The sequence below is a fragment of the Leptosomus discolor genome, chromosome 16 (assembly GCF_034619465.1).
Source record: "Leptosomus discolor isolate bLepDis1 chromosome 16, bLepDis1.hap2, whole genome shotgun sequence".
In the NCBI taxonomy this organism is placed as follows: Eukaryota; Metazoa; Chordata; class Aves; order Leptosomiformes; family Leptosomidae; genus Leptosomus; species Leptosomus discolor.
The window spans coordinates 109,905-126,861 of NC_141406.1; the positions used below are offsets into that span (position 1 = coordinate 109,905).

General features: G+C 47.5%; 1 protein-coding gene across 4 annotated transcripts in view; it reads right to left on the minus strand.

The window, feature by feature from the left end:
* Nucleotides 1-699: 699 nt before the first annotated feature.
* Nucleotides 700-16,957, minus strand: part of MORC2 (MORC family CW-type zinc finger 2) — a 57,977-nt gene continuing 41,719 nt past the window's right edge. Inside the window, exons 13-26 of one of the 4 annotated variants that reach the window (XM_086473987.1) lie at nt 14,841-14,981; nt 14,163-14,317; nt 13,891-14,019; nt 12,463-12,568; nt 7,053-7,185; nt 6,644-6,718; nt 6,138-6,518; nt 5,611-5,748; nt 5,454-5,508; nt 4,427-4,568; nt 3,896-4,087; nt 3,708-3,801; nt 2,246-2,425; nt 700-1,339 (exon numbers count right to left, since the gene is read on the minus strand). In XM_086473987.1, coding sequence (XP_086330113.1) covers nt 1,271-1,339; nt 2,246-2,425; nt 3,708-3,801; nt 3,896-4,087; nt 4,427-4,568; nt 5,454-5,508; nt 5,611-5,748; nt 6,138-6,518; nt 6,644-6,718; nt 7,053-7,185; nt 12,463-12,568; nt 13,891-14,019; nt 14,163-14,317; nt 14,841-14,981 — 1,990 coding nt within the window. In that variant the 3' untranslated portion in view covers nt 700-1,270. Of the gene's footprint in view, nt 1,340-2,236; nt 2,426-3,707; nt 3,802-3,895; nt 4,088-4,426; nt 4,569-5,453; nt 5,509-5,598; nt 5,749-6,137; nt 6,528-6,643; nt 6,719-7,052; nt 7,186-12,462; nt 12,569-13,890; nt 14,020-14,162; nt 14,318-14,840; nt 14,982-16,957 lie in introns of all 4 variants that reach the window. The other 3 variants (XM_086473986.1, XM_086473985.1, XM_086473984.1) reach the window with 3 other exon arrangements.

A 16,957-nucleotide genomic window follows, 5' to 3' on the forward strand; every position in this document is an offset into this window, starting at 1 on the left:
ACTTCAATTACACATCCAGCTGTCAAAAGAACCCCAACAGTCTACTTCATCTGATGTTCCTGAAGGTGGGCCACGCCGTGTTTCTCCTAACTGCCAGGCTGTAGGGGATTTCAGTTTCCTGAGCACCAGGTTTACGGACATCTTGTCCTAGCAGACCTGAGAAGCTGGCTAGCCAGCGAACTCAAATCGAGTCACCTTGGCCACGAGTGGTCTGCTAGGAGCTGTAGTGCAGCCTCCAGCTGCGAGGATGAGGGAAAGGCATTGTCCTTGCTGCTGACGCAGGGCCAGATGTGACTCAGCGATGTGGGACTCCAAAGGCTCCAAATTCCAGCACTCTAATCAAATTACCTGGAAGAGCAAGTTGATCAAAGCAACACAAACCTGAGGGAGTGACAATAGAATAGAGGGTCACTTTATTTTCAGTCGGTCAAGGAGTTCTTCTGCCGTTGCAATTATGCCTCAAAGAAACCGCGGCAAAAACGTGCAATAAGGTGACGGCTAGAAAAGAATCGGAACTCCAGCTTTCTCCCTCTGATGGTCACAATCCCCTGCGAGCAGCCCAGGAGGCCATCCTCTTCTAAAAGGATCTTCAGCCTCTGACTCTTAGCAGGTGACAACTTCACCTGCTTACGAAGAACTCATATTCGGGAACCTCACTGCCCTGGCAAGTGACAACCCACTACCCCCAACCCCCTCAGAACCACTAAGATTTCATCCCCTCCACTCATGCTCACACAGGGACTGTGTTTTGATCTCCTCCCCATAGCTCAAATTCCTGACTTGGCCTTCTCTAGCCCAAGCGCAGTATCTTCGAAGTCTAAGTCCTGACCTCCTCTTCCATAACTCAAGGCTTATTTTTAAGTTGCTGTTCTTACTTGAGACAACCTGCTAGGCAGGATGTTCTGGTCTTCCAGGTTTAGCGTATGAATATACCCCAGACGCAAAAAGGGTACTCACACTTTACCTCACTAAAAACACACAGCAACCTTCTCATCATCTCGGGCACAGTCCCTATTTCTTTTAAAAATAAATATTTATGAACAAAAGGAGGAGATTCATAGAACTACAATGATAAAAAATTTCCTGCCAACAGCACAAACGTCTCTTTCATGTGAAACCACAAGAACAATTTGTACACCAACGCATGTAAGTACTGTCTAAAACCCCTCTCTCCTCATTCAGCTGTCACAGTCCTCCACTGCAGGAATCCACATCTCTCATCGCAGCAACCAGCTCCTCTGCACTTCTCTAGGACTTGTATTGGGGCTGCTCAATCTCCTTTTGTGATCAAGTCCTCGATATATGCATCCAGTTCATCATCTGTATTAATATCAATGTCCTGAAACCAAAGGCACAAGAAATACCAGTGAAAACTGAATCTTGAGAAACAGTGCAAGAACGGACAAGACGGAGCAGCACAGCATCCTCTGCAACTCCTGTCCTGGTCAGCCCTTACACCCCGACTTTCAGCACTCTCCAGGTGCTGGCATCTGCTATGAACACACCACTAGCTTTCCTGACAGCGCCTGGAAACCAGTCAGCACTTGACACTCCAACAATGACTCAAGCACTAGATTTACTGGGCCAATCTGCGTCAAATTAGTTGTTTTGTTTTTTTTTTCTTTAACACACATTTTCCTAAAAGGGAACAACTGCTTCCATCTGCTTTCAGTAGCTTTTCCACTGAGTAGTCTGAATTTTGTTTGAAGGTTATTTATTTAAATATATATTTGCTATTTTAATTTAATATTTAATAGTATAATCAGTAAATACATTTCACCATAAATTTTTATATTAAGCATTATTTGTTTAAAGGTTTGCATTTCTATACATGGGGCTCAGAACCTAGCATCACCTTTCTGCCCAAGAATGGGGCAGAAATTCCCTGCAGAACACCGCCTATGCCCAGGGAAGTTCTCCTGCAGCCCCGTGTTTCACAGCAGAAAACAGAAAACAAATAGAAGCTGTGCACTGTGTCCAAGCCACGAAAAATCCATCATGAAAATTAACACTCATCAGGAACCCCCAAGGCCTCAATCCCAAAACGGGGGGCAGCGAACGCAGCTGGCGCCCTCAGCTGCTTCTGATGGTCTAAGCCCAACCTGCACCCAGTACAGAAAGAGCTGAATCCCAGTAAATGTTGGACTAAAACATCCCAAGTGCCTGGAGGGGCCTGGGTCTGGGGAAGGTTGCTACTGGTGGAACAGCTCTGGTTTCACACCCCGTCCTCACCCACCTCCTGCACTTTCTGCAGAAGGGCCACGATGTTAGTCCTCAGCTTCTGCAGTTTCTCCTCTGTTTCCTTCAGCTTTCTCTCTGAGTTGCGGAGACTTTCTTCACAAGCTTTGGCCCGAGTGTCGGCGCGTGTCTGATATGAATTGCACAGGTTCTGCAGACCTACCTCATACTGTTTGAAATATTCTTTCTGGAGAAGACAAAGCACAACAGGCGACATGTTAAGAAGAAGCACCAAGCATCAAGAAAACCCCAGCACTCACAGCCTGTAGAACTGTGCAGCTACCAGCACCCCGTGATCAAACGCCGCCAGCCTAACGCCGCACCCCGGCGCGCCCTGCCCGCGGCCGTTACCATGCTCACATTGACATTGCCAATTTGCCTGCTGCAGGCAGCACAGAAATCACACGGGTTCTCACATTCCTCAAAGACCAGAACTGCAACAAAAGCTGCCTGAATTCAGATTAAGAACGCAGCATGTTTTTAAAAGCCTAAAACCACAGTTATGCTGTAGAAAGATCTGACAGCTTCTGCACACAGTGAGTTTCTTTGGTATAAACCACCCAGACAGCACAGCTTATTACTGTGAGGAAGGAACATCTACACTTGCAGGAAACTCCAGACAAGACCAACATGTCCTGCAGAAGCAGCAGGACCAGTAGCTCAAGCAGATGCCTGAATTAACAGAGAGAAAAGAGGAAGAGACAAGAGAGACTGCCAGTATATACATTGCAAGGGAGGGAGTGGGACACTTTGAAGATGACCAAATAAGCAGTGGCTGTTGTCATTTGGTCATCTGCCGGTGGCTTTTGTCACCTACAGATGCCTCCTGGAAAGGTCTGCCTTTGTGGTATGTCAGAGAAGAAAGAGAGACGTCGGAGAAGCCAGTACCACTTCTCCGCATTTCAGCCTGTGTTGGACCTTCCCATACCAGCATGCAGGTACTCGTGCAAGCCCAGCCCCTGCTGTTCCCTGCTCAAATATGCGGAGGCTACACCAAAAGCCTCAAGATGGACAGCTGACTCACAAGCGCTAGGCCTGCTCACCTAGAGAAGTGTGAGGGGGGTTGGCTTCCGTGTTTTCTCTCATTTTTAAGCTTGCCTCCGTACACATTAGATTTATAAGGCAGGGGGCAAAATGAACAGGTATGCCTACATCCGATTTCTACAGACCTCTAACCTGGCCTCTCTTTTTTAAAAGGCTAACAGCAATGGACAAGAAGTTAGGATAGTAGCAGCCAACAGCTTTCCCACACAGATGTATGGTAATTTAAAAAATCCTCAGACAACTGTCAAAAGACCTAAGGCACGTTTCAGAGGTTCTCATTCTTTTTCTCAGCTCTGCTAGTCTGCTACGGTTCCAAACAACTTTTTGAAGAGTGGGACCTAGCAACAGGATGCACGCTTGCCATAAGAACAGAATGTGTGGGGGGAAAACCCCCAAACTTACTTTTCTAGAAATACTGAACTCACCAAGGGAAACGCCAACAACCCTTCTGAGCTCATGGAACTCAGCTCCTTCTTGGAGACAGGGAAATTCGGAGGCAAGAAGTACCGCAAACAATTCCTATGCAGGAAAGAAAAACACAAAGCCAGAACCGGGAGTGTAAAGACTAAACCAACCAGACTGCAGCAGCTCACGAGAAATGCAGTGAACTCACCGGAGGATCTGGACTAGTAAGTCTACTGTTTCTTGGCTGCTGCTGGGACCAGTAGTGTCTGGCTCAATTCTGACACAGTCTGAGGTAGAAGGTTCAGCCACAACAACCTCCCCTTCCTGCTGCGTGTCTGGAGTCTGGTATTCTGGAGAAGGAGGCTTCATCAACCTCACATCCTCACTGCCCTTCTCTACCCTGAAAAAAGAAAAAATTAAGGGAAAGTCAGACCTCTTTTTCTACCCTGGCCATCCCTGAAACACTGTTAACAGCTTCATCAGAACCTGCACCCGGCTGTCACTCTGAGACCTCTACATTACACAACAGCCGCCTCCCCAGTACCATCACATCAAAGCGACGGGCAGACTGTACGGAGTCTGTCAGGCTCATTCCTTAGGAAGCAGCTGGACAGTCCTGAGCACACACATGCAACCCCTGACATGACAGCAACATACTTCAGCATTGGTGGAAGTAAAATGGGGTCTTCCTCCTGAAAGCAGAACAAGCCTCCAAAATCCAGTAGCTAGAGATAGTTACCAGCGATCCCTTGGTGTGGTGTCTGTAGGAACATAATCAAACTTCACCTTCCAGCGTACCACACGCTTGCCCATTTCCACAGCTGTGACACGGCCTGTGAACCACTCCTTGTTCACACGCACTTCCACATGCAGCCCTTTATCTGCAAGGAGGACGACAGTAAAGGAGTTTGCAAACATTCATATGCTGGAGAGCACATTCTGCATGAGCTCTGGAGAAGACAGCCACCCTCAGCAGGGAGCAAGCCTAAACCCGTGACGATTCCTTCAAATGGTACGTAAACCATAAAATCACCATCACCCAGTTCAACTCCTACTTAGAAACATTAAGATGCAAGGAAATCATATGGCATTTTCAGACAGAAGGTTCCTCCTGTACTCCGGGCTGTCTGACATAGGCTTTTCCAGGCTCATGTTGGCCACTAGGACCATTTGCCACATGTTCCTAGTGGTCACTTTCCAGACAGCTCCTTGGGAACAAGCTGAAAAAATGCCCTGCTCTGGCAGAAGGTGCAATACGATTCTGGCTGTCATCTTTCCTGCGGGTCTCTCAGCCCCTCTTCTCTCACAGCAGCACAGCAGGTCTAGATACAATCCTCAGCATTTCCAGCTAATGTAGCTCCATGATCCATCCAGTTGGGAATCACAGAATCACAGAATGTTAGGGGTTGGACGAGATCTCGAAAGATCATCTAGTCCAACCCCCCTGCCAGAGCAGGTGAAGGGAAGGGTGAGCATGACACCAGCCTACACCATGCAGCCAAGCATCACACCTGTTAACATGACACGGCCCTCAGATTACAGATCTTCCCACACCACAGCGGCCTCTTGTCTAATCAAAAGATTCCTGGCCAAAATGTTTCACGCGAGTTAAGAGTCATCTCAGGGTTTGGGAACCAAATTTACACTAATTCATATTTTTAAAAGCTCATTAATGAAATCACATGTTTAACCAGTGAGTCGAGTTCTGCAACAGTTCTTTTCCACTGTGTTAGAAACCGGAGGCAGTTCAGGGGTTCATTTCTCACCTTTCTGAGCTTTCTTCAGTTCTGCCAGCTCTTCTTCCCCAGCACTGTCTGTGAGCTGTGAGCAGAGAGATCAGATTAGCTGCCTCCCACCAAGATTATAAACATTTGAGAAATATCTTCTGCTGGGAGAACGATGCACACTCACCTCTACCACCACCTCACTGGAGTCCTTCTTCTCTTCTTTCACTGCCACAAATTTACCCCGTTTTGTCTTCTCCTTCTTGTGCTCCTCCTCCTCCTCCTCCTCAGACCCATCCTCTGTGGTGTTCAAGGTCCTCTTCCGAGTGCTGGAGGCCTACAGGAAGCAAACGAGCTCTAGCTATAATTCCAGTGTGCTACCCATCAAAACCTTCTTTCAGCCAAGTTGAAAAAAAATAAAACACTCAGCATCCAGTATTTAATTCGATAATTGGCTTTTCCAGAATGTTTTAGCAGGTGCTATGTGATCATGCAAAGGCTCACCCTGCCACTCCACACTCTTTTTTTTTTTCCTGGGGAAAGTCTGGTCTAACAGGAAAGAGATGAAGTGAGTCTTCACACAGGGTGTACACTGGCACTGTAACCCGAGAGCAAAGGAGAAATTATCTCGTCCTGCGCAGGGAACACAGCGCAAACCCCGTGCGACAGAGTAAGGCCGGCTCCAGCAGGCACGGAGCGGAAGGGTTCCATCCCCTGGGGTCTCACCTGTGGGGATTTGACAGTAGCAGATTTCTTTAGCGCTGCCACCTTGGCAGCTTTTGGACTGGGTGTCTCACGTGAGCTTTTGGGGTTCTGCAGGACAGCTGAAGGTGGCTTTGTTGTGGTACCCGGTTTGGCAAGAGTTTTTAAAGTGCTGTTAGACTTTCCAGCTGTCACAGTGGGCTGGTGTGTCCTGGAAGTGCCGGCCTCCTCCTTGGAGAGCATGTTTGCCAGTTTGGGAGCGCTGATATTTGGCCAAGCTGAAGAGCTCTTTTTCAGCTGACTGGTGGACTTGGGAAGCGGAGCAGGTGGTGGTGGTCTGCTGGGAGCGTTCTTGATTACATCAGGCAAAGGAGGAGATCGCGGGCGCTGAGGTCGGGTCTGTGACTGGGTGTTCTGAAACACATGAGGGTACAGAGACAGAAAGGATGGAAGAGTAGTCGGGCGCTGCTCGTCAGAGCAGCTAAGGACAGCACAGCAGAGTGCAGAGCCTACAGCGCTATCCCACTTACCTCCCCTGCAGGCCGTGTGGTCACTTCCAGAGGCAGTTTCTTTAAGTCAGCTTGAGATCGAATTGGAGTGGTTTTCTATTAAAAATACAAAAATCAGAAAGGCTATCTTTAAAAGCTGTCAGGGCCTGTCTGAACCCAGCAAACAGCTTTCCCATTTAGAATAAAAAATTAGAAGACATCAAGAGACATCCCTTTCCCTGAACACCAGCAATCACTCCCATTTTCCCAGCAGAAAATGAAATGCAAGCCGAGATGCTTGTTTTCTGTTAATAAAACAACGCCTACCCCACGAAGGAGCACAGGGGGCACTGAAGGCTGAGGCAGACATGACTTGGCATCAGCCATTTGCACTAGGAGGTCCCTCAAACCTTCCGTGCATGGCTGGAGACCTCCTTAGCTGGAGATTCACCTGCAGAGCTTCGAGCTTTTCCTGCTGTTGGCGGATTTTCTCTGTCAGTTGCTTCTGCTTTTCCTCCTGTGATTTCAAGTCTTTCTTCAGAGTTCCCAGTGGTACCTTCTGCTTCTGCTCCGCAGCTTCACATCTATGAAGGGAATGCAAGAAAATCTCAGCAACGACAGCAGAACCTGCACCGCACACACAGCCCTGTCCTCACCCCATCCCAAACACAACAGTAAAACCACTTTCCTTTCCACAGTAGCCACAACCTCAAAACCAGTGGTTTTCTTGGGAAACACGTACGATTTAAAGGCCGAAAGCGTAGTTGTTAAAAACAAGCCATTTATGTTGGGAATTGCCAGTTCAGAGCCCAGGAGCTAAACAAAGCTTAGGAACAGCTGGGACTGGTTTTCTGTTTCTGTGCTCTGGACTTTTAGAGCAATTTTCCTTCCTATCAACTTAGGTCTTCATATCAATTCATCTTTTTACAGACTTTCTTTCCATTTAGAAAGGAAAGCTTATTATCAGTAACTTCTCATTAAGGCATCGTTTACACGAGTCTTCTGACAGAAGATGCACTTTGCCTTGACACCCAAGGCCACAAAGTTTTCCTGTGCAATACCCCTTAGCGACTTGCTTTTCCCATCCTGTTGATCTTACAGACTACAAAACAGTGGCGAGTATCCTACTCCCTCAGCTCCTCTCAGATGCAGAATACTGGAAGAGTCCTTGAAAGCTGAGAAAAACACAGGTAGGAAATACAGGAAAGTGGACTGGCATCACCTTCTAACTTCTGGCTGAGCAGCTGGCCATCAGGAGCATTGCCAGAGGAAGAAGAGGGGACTGAGGGGTTACCAGGCTGATCTTCTGTCACGCAACTGAGTCATGGCCAGACACACCAGGATCGACCCCTTCAGGGCAAAGCCACGCAGGGACGATGCCAGACAGGAAAGCAGCAGTACCGAGACAACTCTTGCACAATGCAAGAGATCCAGCAGACTCCTGCAGCGCCTTGGAGCCAATCCACTGAAAACTTCCCGCAGCGTGAGTCTTGCAGATAAAGGGAGGACCCCACTCTCATTGTGGATCACACAGAGCTCCAAGAGGCTGATGAGAGATGATTTTTTCAAAATCCCTGATCCTGAACCTGCCAGCTGATGGGATATCCCCTATTCTGTGAGATACATACTGTGATCAGCTTTGTCAGTGGAAAGGAGCAGAAGCAGCAGTTTCACCATCAGCCTCTTCTCAGCTGAAGCACTGCAGGGAAGTTTTTCATGGAGCAGTTACTTCCTCGGCTAAGAAAGCATCTGTCATCACTGCAAAGTGACTGTCTGACACCAAAGCTGCGATTCCCAAAAATAAAGCTGACCAAGTGGCACTATATACAAGTTTCCCAGCAGAGAATTTCCATCTCCTATGCCAGTGCATGGATCGAGGTTGAAAACATTGTTAAGCTGCATCTTACAGCACAAGAAAGTATGAAAGCACCCATTAGTTCTGCCAACAGGAAAAAATTAAGACTACTCGTGACATTCAAAACCACACATTGCATCACTAAAGGCAGCAGGTTGGAAAAAAAGGAATTACCTTTTAGTCAGAATAGTCTGCAACTCAGCACCAAGGCTTTGGTGATGCTCAGGGAGCCCTGAGCCAGAGAGACACCTTCAGTTGGTGTTCCAGCTACAAGTCCCAACACCACTTAGGGCCCAACTGGATCTTAGGGGGGATAAGGAAGGAGAGCGAGTCTGACACTGAAGTGTGACACAGACACACTGTGTCGTCACACGCTGTGATGAAGTGAGCGATGGTGCCACTTAGTGCTGACGCCAACGTAGACTGTGGCATCGGAAGGGGTGACTGCTTTACAGGACAGAGATGGAGAAGTGCATTCAGCTCCCATGGCCCAGGACAAAGTGCCACTAGCATAAACTGAGGTGTAGGTGGACAAATCAGATGGGTGGGGAACAGCTCAGTGCCAACAGCGGACACAACGCAGGCAGACAATGCCGGGCCAGCTGAAACCACCACATGGTCTTCTGACACCAGGAGAGGGTCAGAACATCAACTCCAACCATGCTTCATCTTCAACTTGACTGGATGAGATTCTGCACAGACCCTCATGGCACACAAGCTGGAGGGCCTCCACCCATGGTGGCAACAGCAATGCTTCCGAAATCCTCAGCCCTCCCTCAGACAATGCAAATACCTAGAACAGAACAGCTGGGGCACACAGTCAAGACACAGAGCTGAAGGTCTCCAAACGCATAGCACAAGGACACAGCAAGAACCACCAGGCAGCAGAGCACTTGGAAGTTCAGAAGCGCGGTGACTGCAAGGAAGCCCTGCTTTCTGCTGGCACCACCCAGGCCAGGGGAGTGCTAGTGCAACTTCTGTAGAAACCCTTCTGCCTCGTGGAAAGGGACACTACTGCACTGACTGCTGGGAAGTGCACGTGAGCCTCCTCAATCCAAAAATATTTAAAGTTATTTATGCTCCTGGAACAGGACTCCTGAGATCCCTTTCAAAGAAGCTGAAATGACCAGAAGTGCGGATCACCCGTCCAAAGCACCTTGCCCTGCAAGGGGATGAGGATGACGTCACGCATGCACACACTGCAAGACACTCTGACTTACTCCAACCAACGTCCCAACATGTTCTCACATGAAATGCAGCCAAACTCCTCCCAATTTTCAAGGTATTGCAAATAGAAAATTTGAATTCTGTCATTAGAAAACCAAGTTCCTGTTATGTTACTTGATAAAAAAGCTCATCTGCACATACACAAAAGAGCACAAAGCAACAGCAGGTGGTAGAACCTGAGTTAACACCCTTGCCTGGCTACTCCCAGGCCATCCCAGGAGCCAGCAGCCCATCCAAGGCCCATTTCCACAAGCCCAGAGGCCCAAAGGCAGCTCAGGGAATGCAAATTAGGTACTTAGAGGGACAGACACACCGTTTGGGCTCGTGCCAGGGCTGTCCCAGGGCAGCCTCAGCCCCAGTGTTCAGTCAATGTGAGCGGCTCTCTGAAGCATCTTTTGGACTGATGGAGGAACCAAAAGCAGGTAAAGGAAGGGATTGAGAAGATTTGTGGAGGAAGAAACGTAGGAAAACAGAGAAATAAAAGGCTAAAGAGGGCCAGTTGTACCTGAACAGTTGACTGGTCAGTACGCTTGTACCTGTACTAAACTCCTTTTCTATTTTCCTGGGCGAGGGGCTCTATTCTGCGTCTCCATGTGTGTGCAGTGGTCTGAATGCCAGCAGCTAGAGTGGGACCACCAGTTGCAGGGGCCTGCGTGCCACCAGCGGCAGGGATCGCAGACATGCCCACAAACGTGTGATTCACAGCAAATGTCAGGCCAGACGAGCCAGCGGGCCTGGGAGCAAGGGGAGGGGGTGTCTAAGGGTGACCCCGCAGGAGCTGACTACTGGAAGGACTGGGGAGTCCTGCCTGACTGCTGGAGACAGGTATGGGCGCGTACGCAGAGCTGATGGTGCCTCTAGGCAGGAGGCACCTGGGAAGAGCAAGGATCCCGATCCGCTAGAGGACAGAGAGCGTGCCCCAGGTGAGACACTGGGAGGTCTGCAGTGTGCGCGTGTCATCTGTGCCCACGTGAGGAGGTCTGTACCCCGCACCCATTGGGGCTGCAGGCCTCAGGGCTCATCTAACCCAGTGCAAATAACCACAGGGACAGGGTCCAGGGGCCAGATATGGATGTATTTCCACTACTGGTCCTTCACCCTGATCAACGGAGAGGGAAAAAGATGAGGCTGCTGGTGCGGTTTGCGTGAGCGCTGCCTGTGTTGACTGGCATGGCCAGACATGTGTGGGCTATCTGCATTTGTGTGGGTGTCTACCAGCAACGCATTCCCAGCCTTGCTCCTGTTTTCAGCTGGGGTGGCTGGAGGTGTGGCAGCCTCTTCTGGGGCTGGAAGCTTCAGCCCTACCCCAGCAGTTCAGCCGGAGGACATTCTCAGCACAACCACACTATTCGTAGCTCCGCACCAGGGCACAAAACCATGGAGCAACAGGGAAGATAGCATTGGTATTCTTCCAATGACAGGTGCCAAAAGGAGAAGCCAGAAAATCAATACTTTCTAAATATCAAAATCAACACCTCTTTGTAGCTTTTTCAGCCACAGATGTTAAAATTTTTATTCCCATTAAAAGTTACCACCTAGGTTCATTCCCTTTGTCTTTAAGCACTAAGCCAAGGCACTTGAACTATAGCTGAGCAGCTTCCCTCATCATACAAGACAAGGATCAGCTTCTAGCAGTGTCTCTCTCCACAGAGAAGCAGCAGCCTAGAGCAATCATTTTCCTCATTCAGATAAATGACTAGATTCTACCTGGATTTTATAGCGGTGAGACACACCGCTGGGAAATGAATCGATGTGTTGCTCCCTCAAGTGTGCAAAATGCCATTCTTGGGCTCACTGCAATGCACAGGTGTGGCTGCAGTTTGTGTGTCTAACGGGTTGGAGCTATAGTAGCAATAAAGACAATTGCAAACACTGAACACACAGCACTCCCAGCCTGTGCTTGTGACTATTCTTCAATCGCTGTCTGTGCTACCTACATTAAAATTAACAGGCATAAACTAAGGCTACAATCGTATTTCCAGCGGCAGCACAGAAAAAACATAAAGGAACTTAATTTCACCAGATCACTGGTTGAGGTTGGAGATGCCTCTGGAGGTCATCTGGTCCAATCCCCTGCTCAGGCAGAGTCACTCAGAACTGGTTGCCCAGGACCATGTCCCAGAATATCTCCAAGGACGGAGACTGCACAACCTCTCTGGGCAACCTGTGCCAGTGCTCAGTCACCCTCACAGGGAAAAAGTGTTTCTGATGTTCATAGGGAACCTCCAGCGTGCCGGTTTGTGCCCATGGCCTCTGGTCCTGTCCCTGGGCACCACTGGGAAGAGCCAGGCTCCGTCCTCTTTGCAGACTGTCTCCAGGTATTTATATACATTAATGAGATCCCCCTGAGCCTTCTCTGCTCCAGGCTGAACAGCACGTCCTGGTGCCTGGGGTTGCTCCTTCCCGGGGGCAGGACTTGGCGCTTCTCCTGGTTGAACCTCATAAGGTTCCTGTTGGCCCATTTCTCCAGCCTGTTCGGGTCCCTCTGGATGGATGCACGACCCTCTGGCACATCAGCTGCTCCTCCCAGTTTGGTATCACCTACAAACTTGCTGGTGGTGCACTCTGCAATTTGTACATTGCACAAATGCCCACCAACGTGTCAGCTCCAAATACATACGTCATCATCACTACCTTTTCACAGACTGTGAGAACAGCTTAAAGGTACAAAATTACTGCCTATCCCTCCAATTGTTCTCAAAGAACAGACGACCAGAAAGAAAAATCATGTGCAGATAAGGCACAGTGCAGAAAAGTCTTTATATTAACTGATTCTTACCTGTCCTGTTCAGGATCGGGGTTCATTGAGCACACCCAGCTATCAGGGTAATTCTTCTCCACTGAACTCAGCTGGAACGGGAGAGTCCGCCATTTCAGACACACATCTGTTAGACAAACACTTTGCAAGTCAGAAATATACAGCCTGAGCCACAAAACTGTTTTTTTTCCATAGCACTTCTCAAGTCCATTTAATGCCCAAGGACCACACCCATTTCCAAAGTATATCCAATGACAATAAAACTAGTGGCTGGAAAAAAAAAAAGCGAGACAGCCACAGGATATACTGGGTCAACTCTTGCTTCATGCTCACAAAATGCTTGGAGGAAGACATCAAATCTTGTACAAGGCATCCATAACAACAATCTGACGAAGCCTGGCATCAACTGAGACCAGAGGACCTCACGGTCACTGCCGCAATGACAGCATGTACCAACTGAACAGCCAATCCTGAAATCACTGCTCATCTCAGAAGTCAGGCTATCTCTTACTGGTATCAACACAAAACAAGTCAGAGATTTATCCACTAGAAAAAAAAAAAATCTAATAAATTTTAGATGAAGCAGGAAGACAGATTTGGCTTTCAGACCATTGCTGGCCTATCAGGAAATCAACAGCTTAAAAAATCAAGTTTTGCCAAAAAAATGCAAAGTTCTTAAATCAGGCTCTGGAAGGATGTCAACAGCAGAGGAGAAATATGACAGGAAAGCCCCTCCTCTTTGGGAGGAACTTGGGAAGGACTGAGAAAACCATCAAGGCAGGACAGCCTAACAAAATAATTCCACAAGACTGACCTCACATTCCTTGCTACATCCTCATCCCCAAGTCCTGTGGGGCAAATGAGGTTGAGGGATTTTGATGTCCCTCCACCAAGAGACACAGTGGTTGTGTTGAGATCTCCCTTACCCCAGTGAGGGCTTAGCCAGGGCTGTTTAGAGATGCACAGAGGAGCACTTGCATTACATTTGCAAGTCGACTGTAAATGGTTCCCTTCTGTGCTCACACTTAGTACCGATTAGCAGGCCAGTGCATCAGAATACAAATGACTTGGCCATTTTCCATTGCCTACATGGAAGTTTCAGATCTTATTCTAGTATTGGGATGGGTGGCTTCAGCCAGTTCCAGTTCGTATGACATTTCTAAGCCCATTCTCAACACTGGCCACACCTGCCCTGTTCTGTAACGGCACCTGAAGAACATCACAGTTGGTAAACTGCAGGAAAGGAACCTTACACCGAGATGTCTAAGTGCACCATGAAGGGCAGACAAAGGGAACTCACAGAAGGAGACAAACCCCAGAAGGCGATAACGATAGCAAAGCTCATCTGAAACCTCCTACCCACTTAGCTGCTCCCCAACTACAGCCAGGAGACCCTCCCCACTTCCCCAGGGAGGCCTCGACTCCTAATCGCAGCCTGGTTGGACGCACCGCACTGAATCGTGGTAGGGATCTCCATGGCTCTCCGGCGTTTGTAGCGCAGTTCACTCGATGGAGGCTGGTTCCAGTTTGCTGACAAATAACCAAATTCATCCCAGAACTTGATGATACCTCTCTGGGCTGCAAAATAAGTAAGCCCTGCTCAGTATGGAGCGATCACCTCCAAAATCACCACCTGCACTCTTGGTTGCCCTCCCCCTTAGCTGCCTTCCAGCCACCAAAGTTCCCCCTTCCAGCCCCTGGTAATTGTGAAGCTCCATCACCTATAGCAACATCCTTCCAATACTGAGCCAGATGGTCTCCCATGGCCTTCAGCAAGTGTCGATACTCTTTGGCATCAGCAAAGTCTTGTTTATTATGGGTTGGCTCCAGAACCAAATAGGGCACATCCACCACCCCTACCACTCCACCACAAGCCCTGGAAGAGGGACACACAGCCACAAACATCATTAAACGACCAGGTCGTTGTTCAGAGCAACAGTATTGAAAATCACAGCTTATGCACACACTCAATCACCCACCCATTCCTGCAGCAGTACTGGTTTTATCAGCTTTCTAAATCAGACTCGAGCCAGCATGCAGAGAGTAAGGTGGGCTTGAATACTCTTATTTGCTTTCAAGACCTACTCTCCCTGTCCCTAGAATGAGGCAGTACTGCTCCCAGTATTCATCAGCCCCAACCGCCAGCACTGAGCACAAAAGCCTCACGCTGTATGATCCAAATCTGTGTAGGGAACTCTCTGTCAAGAACCAGGGAAATATCAGGCAATATTAAATATAATTTATTTGTCAGAGTCCAAACTAAAGGCTGACAAAATGAGTAAGCCTCATGCTTGTGAAGAATGACTAATGCAGAACAAGTTTATTGCACAGTCTAAGTTACACACAGGAACATGCCAGACTTAAGCAAAAAGACTGCTGAAAAATCTCCAGGAACTCACATGCCGCCCTCCAGCTGCGGGCCCACCTTCTCATACATCTTTATCAGCCGACTGCAGTTATAAATGAACATGCCATCCAGTTCGCGCTGCTCAATATTCACACCAAAGATAAAATTCAGTTCTTTGGGCTCCTTCAGAGCACTGTAAGAGAATGAAACAAAGCCTCAGAGATGTTGAAAATAAAATTAATTATTTGCCATTAGATAGAAGGTATGGACGTCTGGCACTTTGGAGCATTACGGGTTTACTGACACCTGTCCAGTAGTCTGCCGTTTCTAAAAAGCACAAAGCATTTGTTGGATGTGCATTACAACTAAATAGGAAATACAAAATGTAAAAACTTTGCAGTGCAGACAGCAATTTAGGCTGGACAGAATCTGTTCAAATAACTTAATTATTCATTTGGGTATGTTTTCTCCTTCAGGAATGGATTCTGGTTTTTATTTCAAATCTGCTTGTTCAAAAAAACTACAGTTAACTAGTTTTATGCCAGTACCATTAGGTACAGACTGGTCCTCTCCAATGCTACTTTGGTTTGTATTTTCCAGGTGTAGCTCTCCATGCTAGATAAAGCATGGAAATTAAGATTTTGACACAAAACTACAGTCTTGATATTCAGATTCTGGGAAAGTTCTCATAATTACAAGTTTTACAATGCTATTCCTCTAAGTCTGAAAGCTGGAAGACACAACACACAGCCCAAGCAGAGCTTTCTTTCTGGAAAGGACGGGATAGCAATTTGCATGGTTTCGACTTTATCTACGCAGCAGATGACTTCAACAAAACTTGGCCTCAAGTATGTTTGTGAGCACACATGGATTTCTGAAGCTGAATCTTTGATTATCAGGAATTGTATCGCCCGCAAGGCAGAAAGCTGCAGGAGATTCAGATCTCTCTGCGTTATAATTCAAACAAAATCCCCGTGACTCACAAACAGAACTATTGCTCTTTAACAGACTAAATTAAGTAGGTCCCACAGCTTCCATGAAACCCACACTGAGGGTTTTTCATAATGAGGATCCTCAGTTTCAGGCTGAAGGTATCATCAAACGTGAGGTCCAAACATTTAACCTTTGCAAGGCATAGTCTATCTCATTGTCCTACCCAGCCCCGTCACTGCTGATCTCCCTTCTTTTTCCCCCCACACTGACTTCTTAGCGCTTATGTGCTTTATCCCAATGAGGAATTTGACTTCGCCTTAGGTGATTAGTTGAAGATAGTGGAATTCATTAACATGATCTGTGGACTGTCTACTAATATCAGACATTAAAAGAACGTGAGCTGTGTATGCATGAGCACTGCACAACAATAATCCGCAGATACCAGATGTAAGTCTATCTTAATGGACAAGTATCTCAAAATAACTCCCTGAAATTATTAATTTCATGTTCATTTTCTGTTTAAAGCCATCTTCTTCCCCACACAGATAGATATGTACCCTGTAACACGCCTTCCTTTAGAACAGATGACTCCAAAATAAGTTACTAGGAAAACACCTGGAAGAGCAGCTTTTGGTAATTTTACACCTAAACCTTTGCCAGGAGATGTTTTGAGCGCTGCCAACATAGAATCTGGGCTAGAATGTCACCTGCTTGGTCTCAGCTTATCCACGTGGACAACTGTGATTTGAGAGCACGAGTAGGTGTGGCAAAACACCCACCTTGGGGACTAATTCTCTTTTTCTAACTTCTGGAAAAGGATGTAGAGCCTTAAATTTTAAGTAACAATGTGCACTCACCTAAAAAGATAGGAAGCACATCTTCTCATTTTTATCAGCAAGGACAGGAAGTCAAATTATCATCCAAACCATGGAAAATTAAGTGGTGGGCCAAAAGTCCAGGATTTTATAATGATGCACCCAGCACCGGAGAAACAGCAGAAAACTGACCTGGGACTTTCTCTGTAACTCGAGTTTTCTGAGAGCCTACATAAACTGTTTTGTACAGAAGGTTTTCTATTATACATATTTTTCAGGGATTTCTTCTGTTTTCTGGATAAAGTACCAGATTATGGAAAAGCCTGACCCTCTGAACCTCCTTCGATCACCAGTGACAAATGCAGGGATGCAGGGAAAGCCACAATCCTGCCTGGAGCTGGTGGAGCATTTGGCAGCTCTC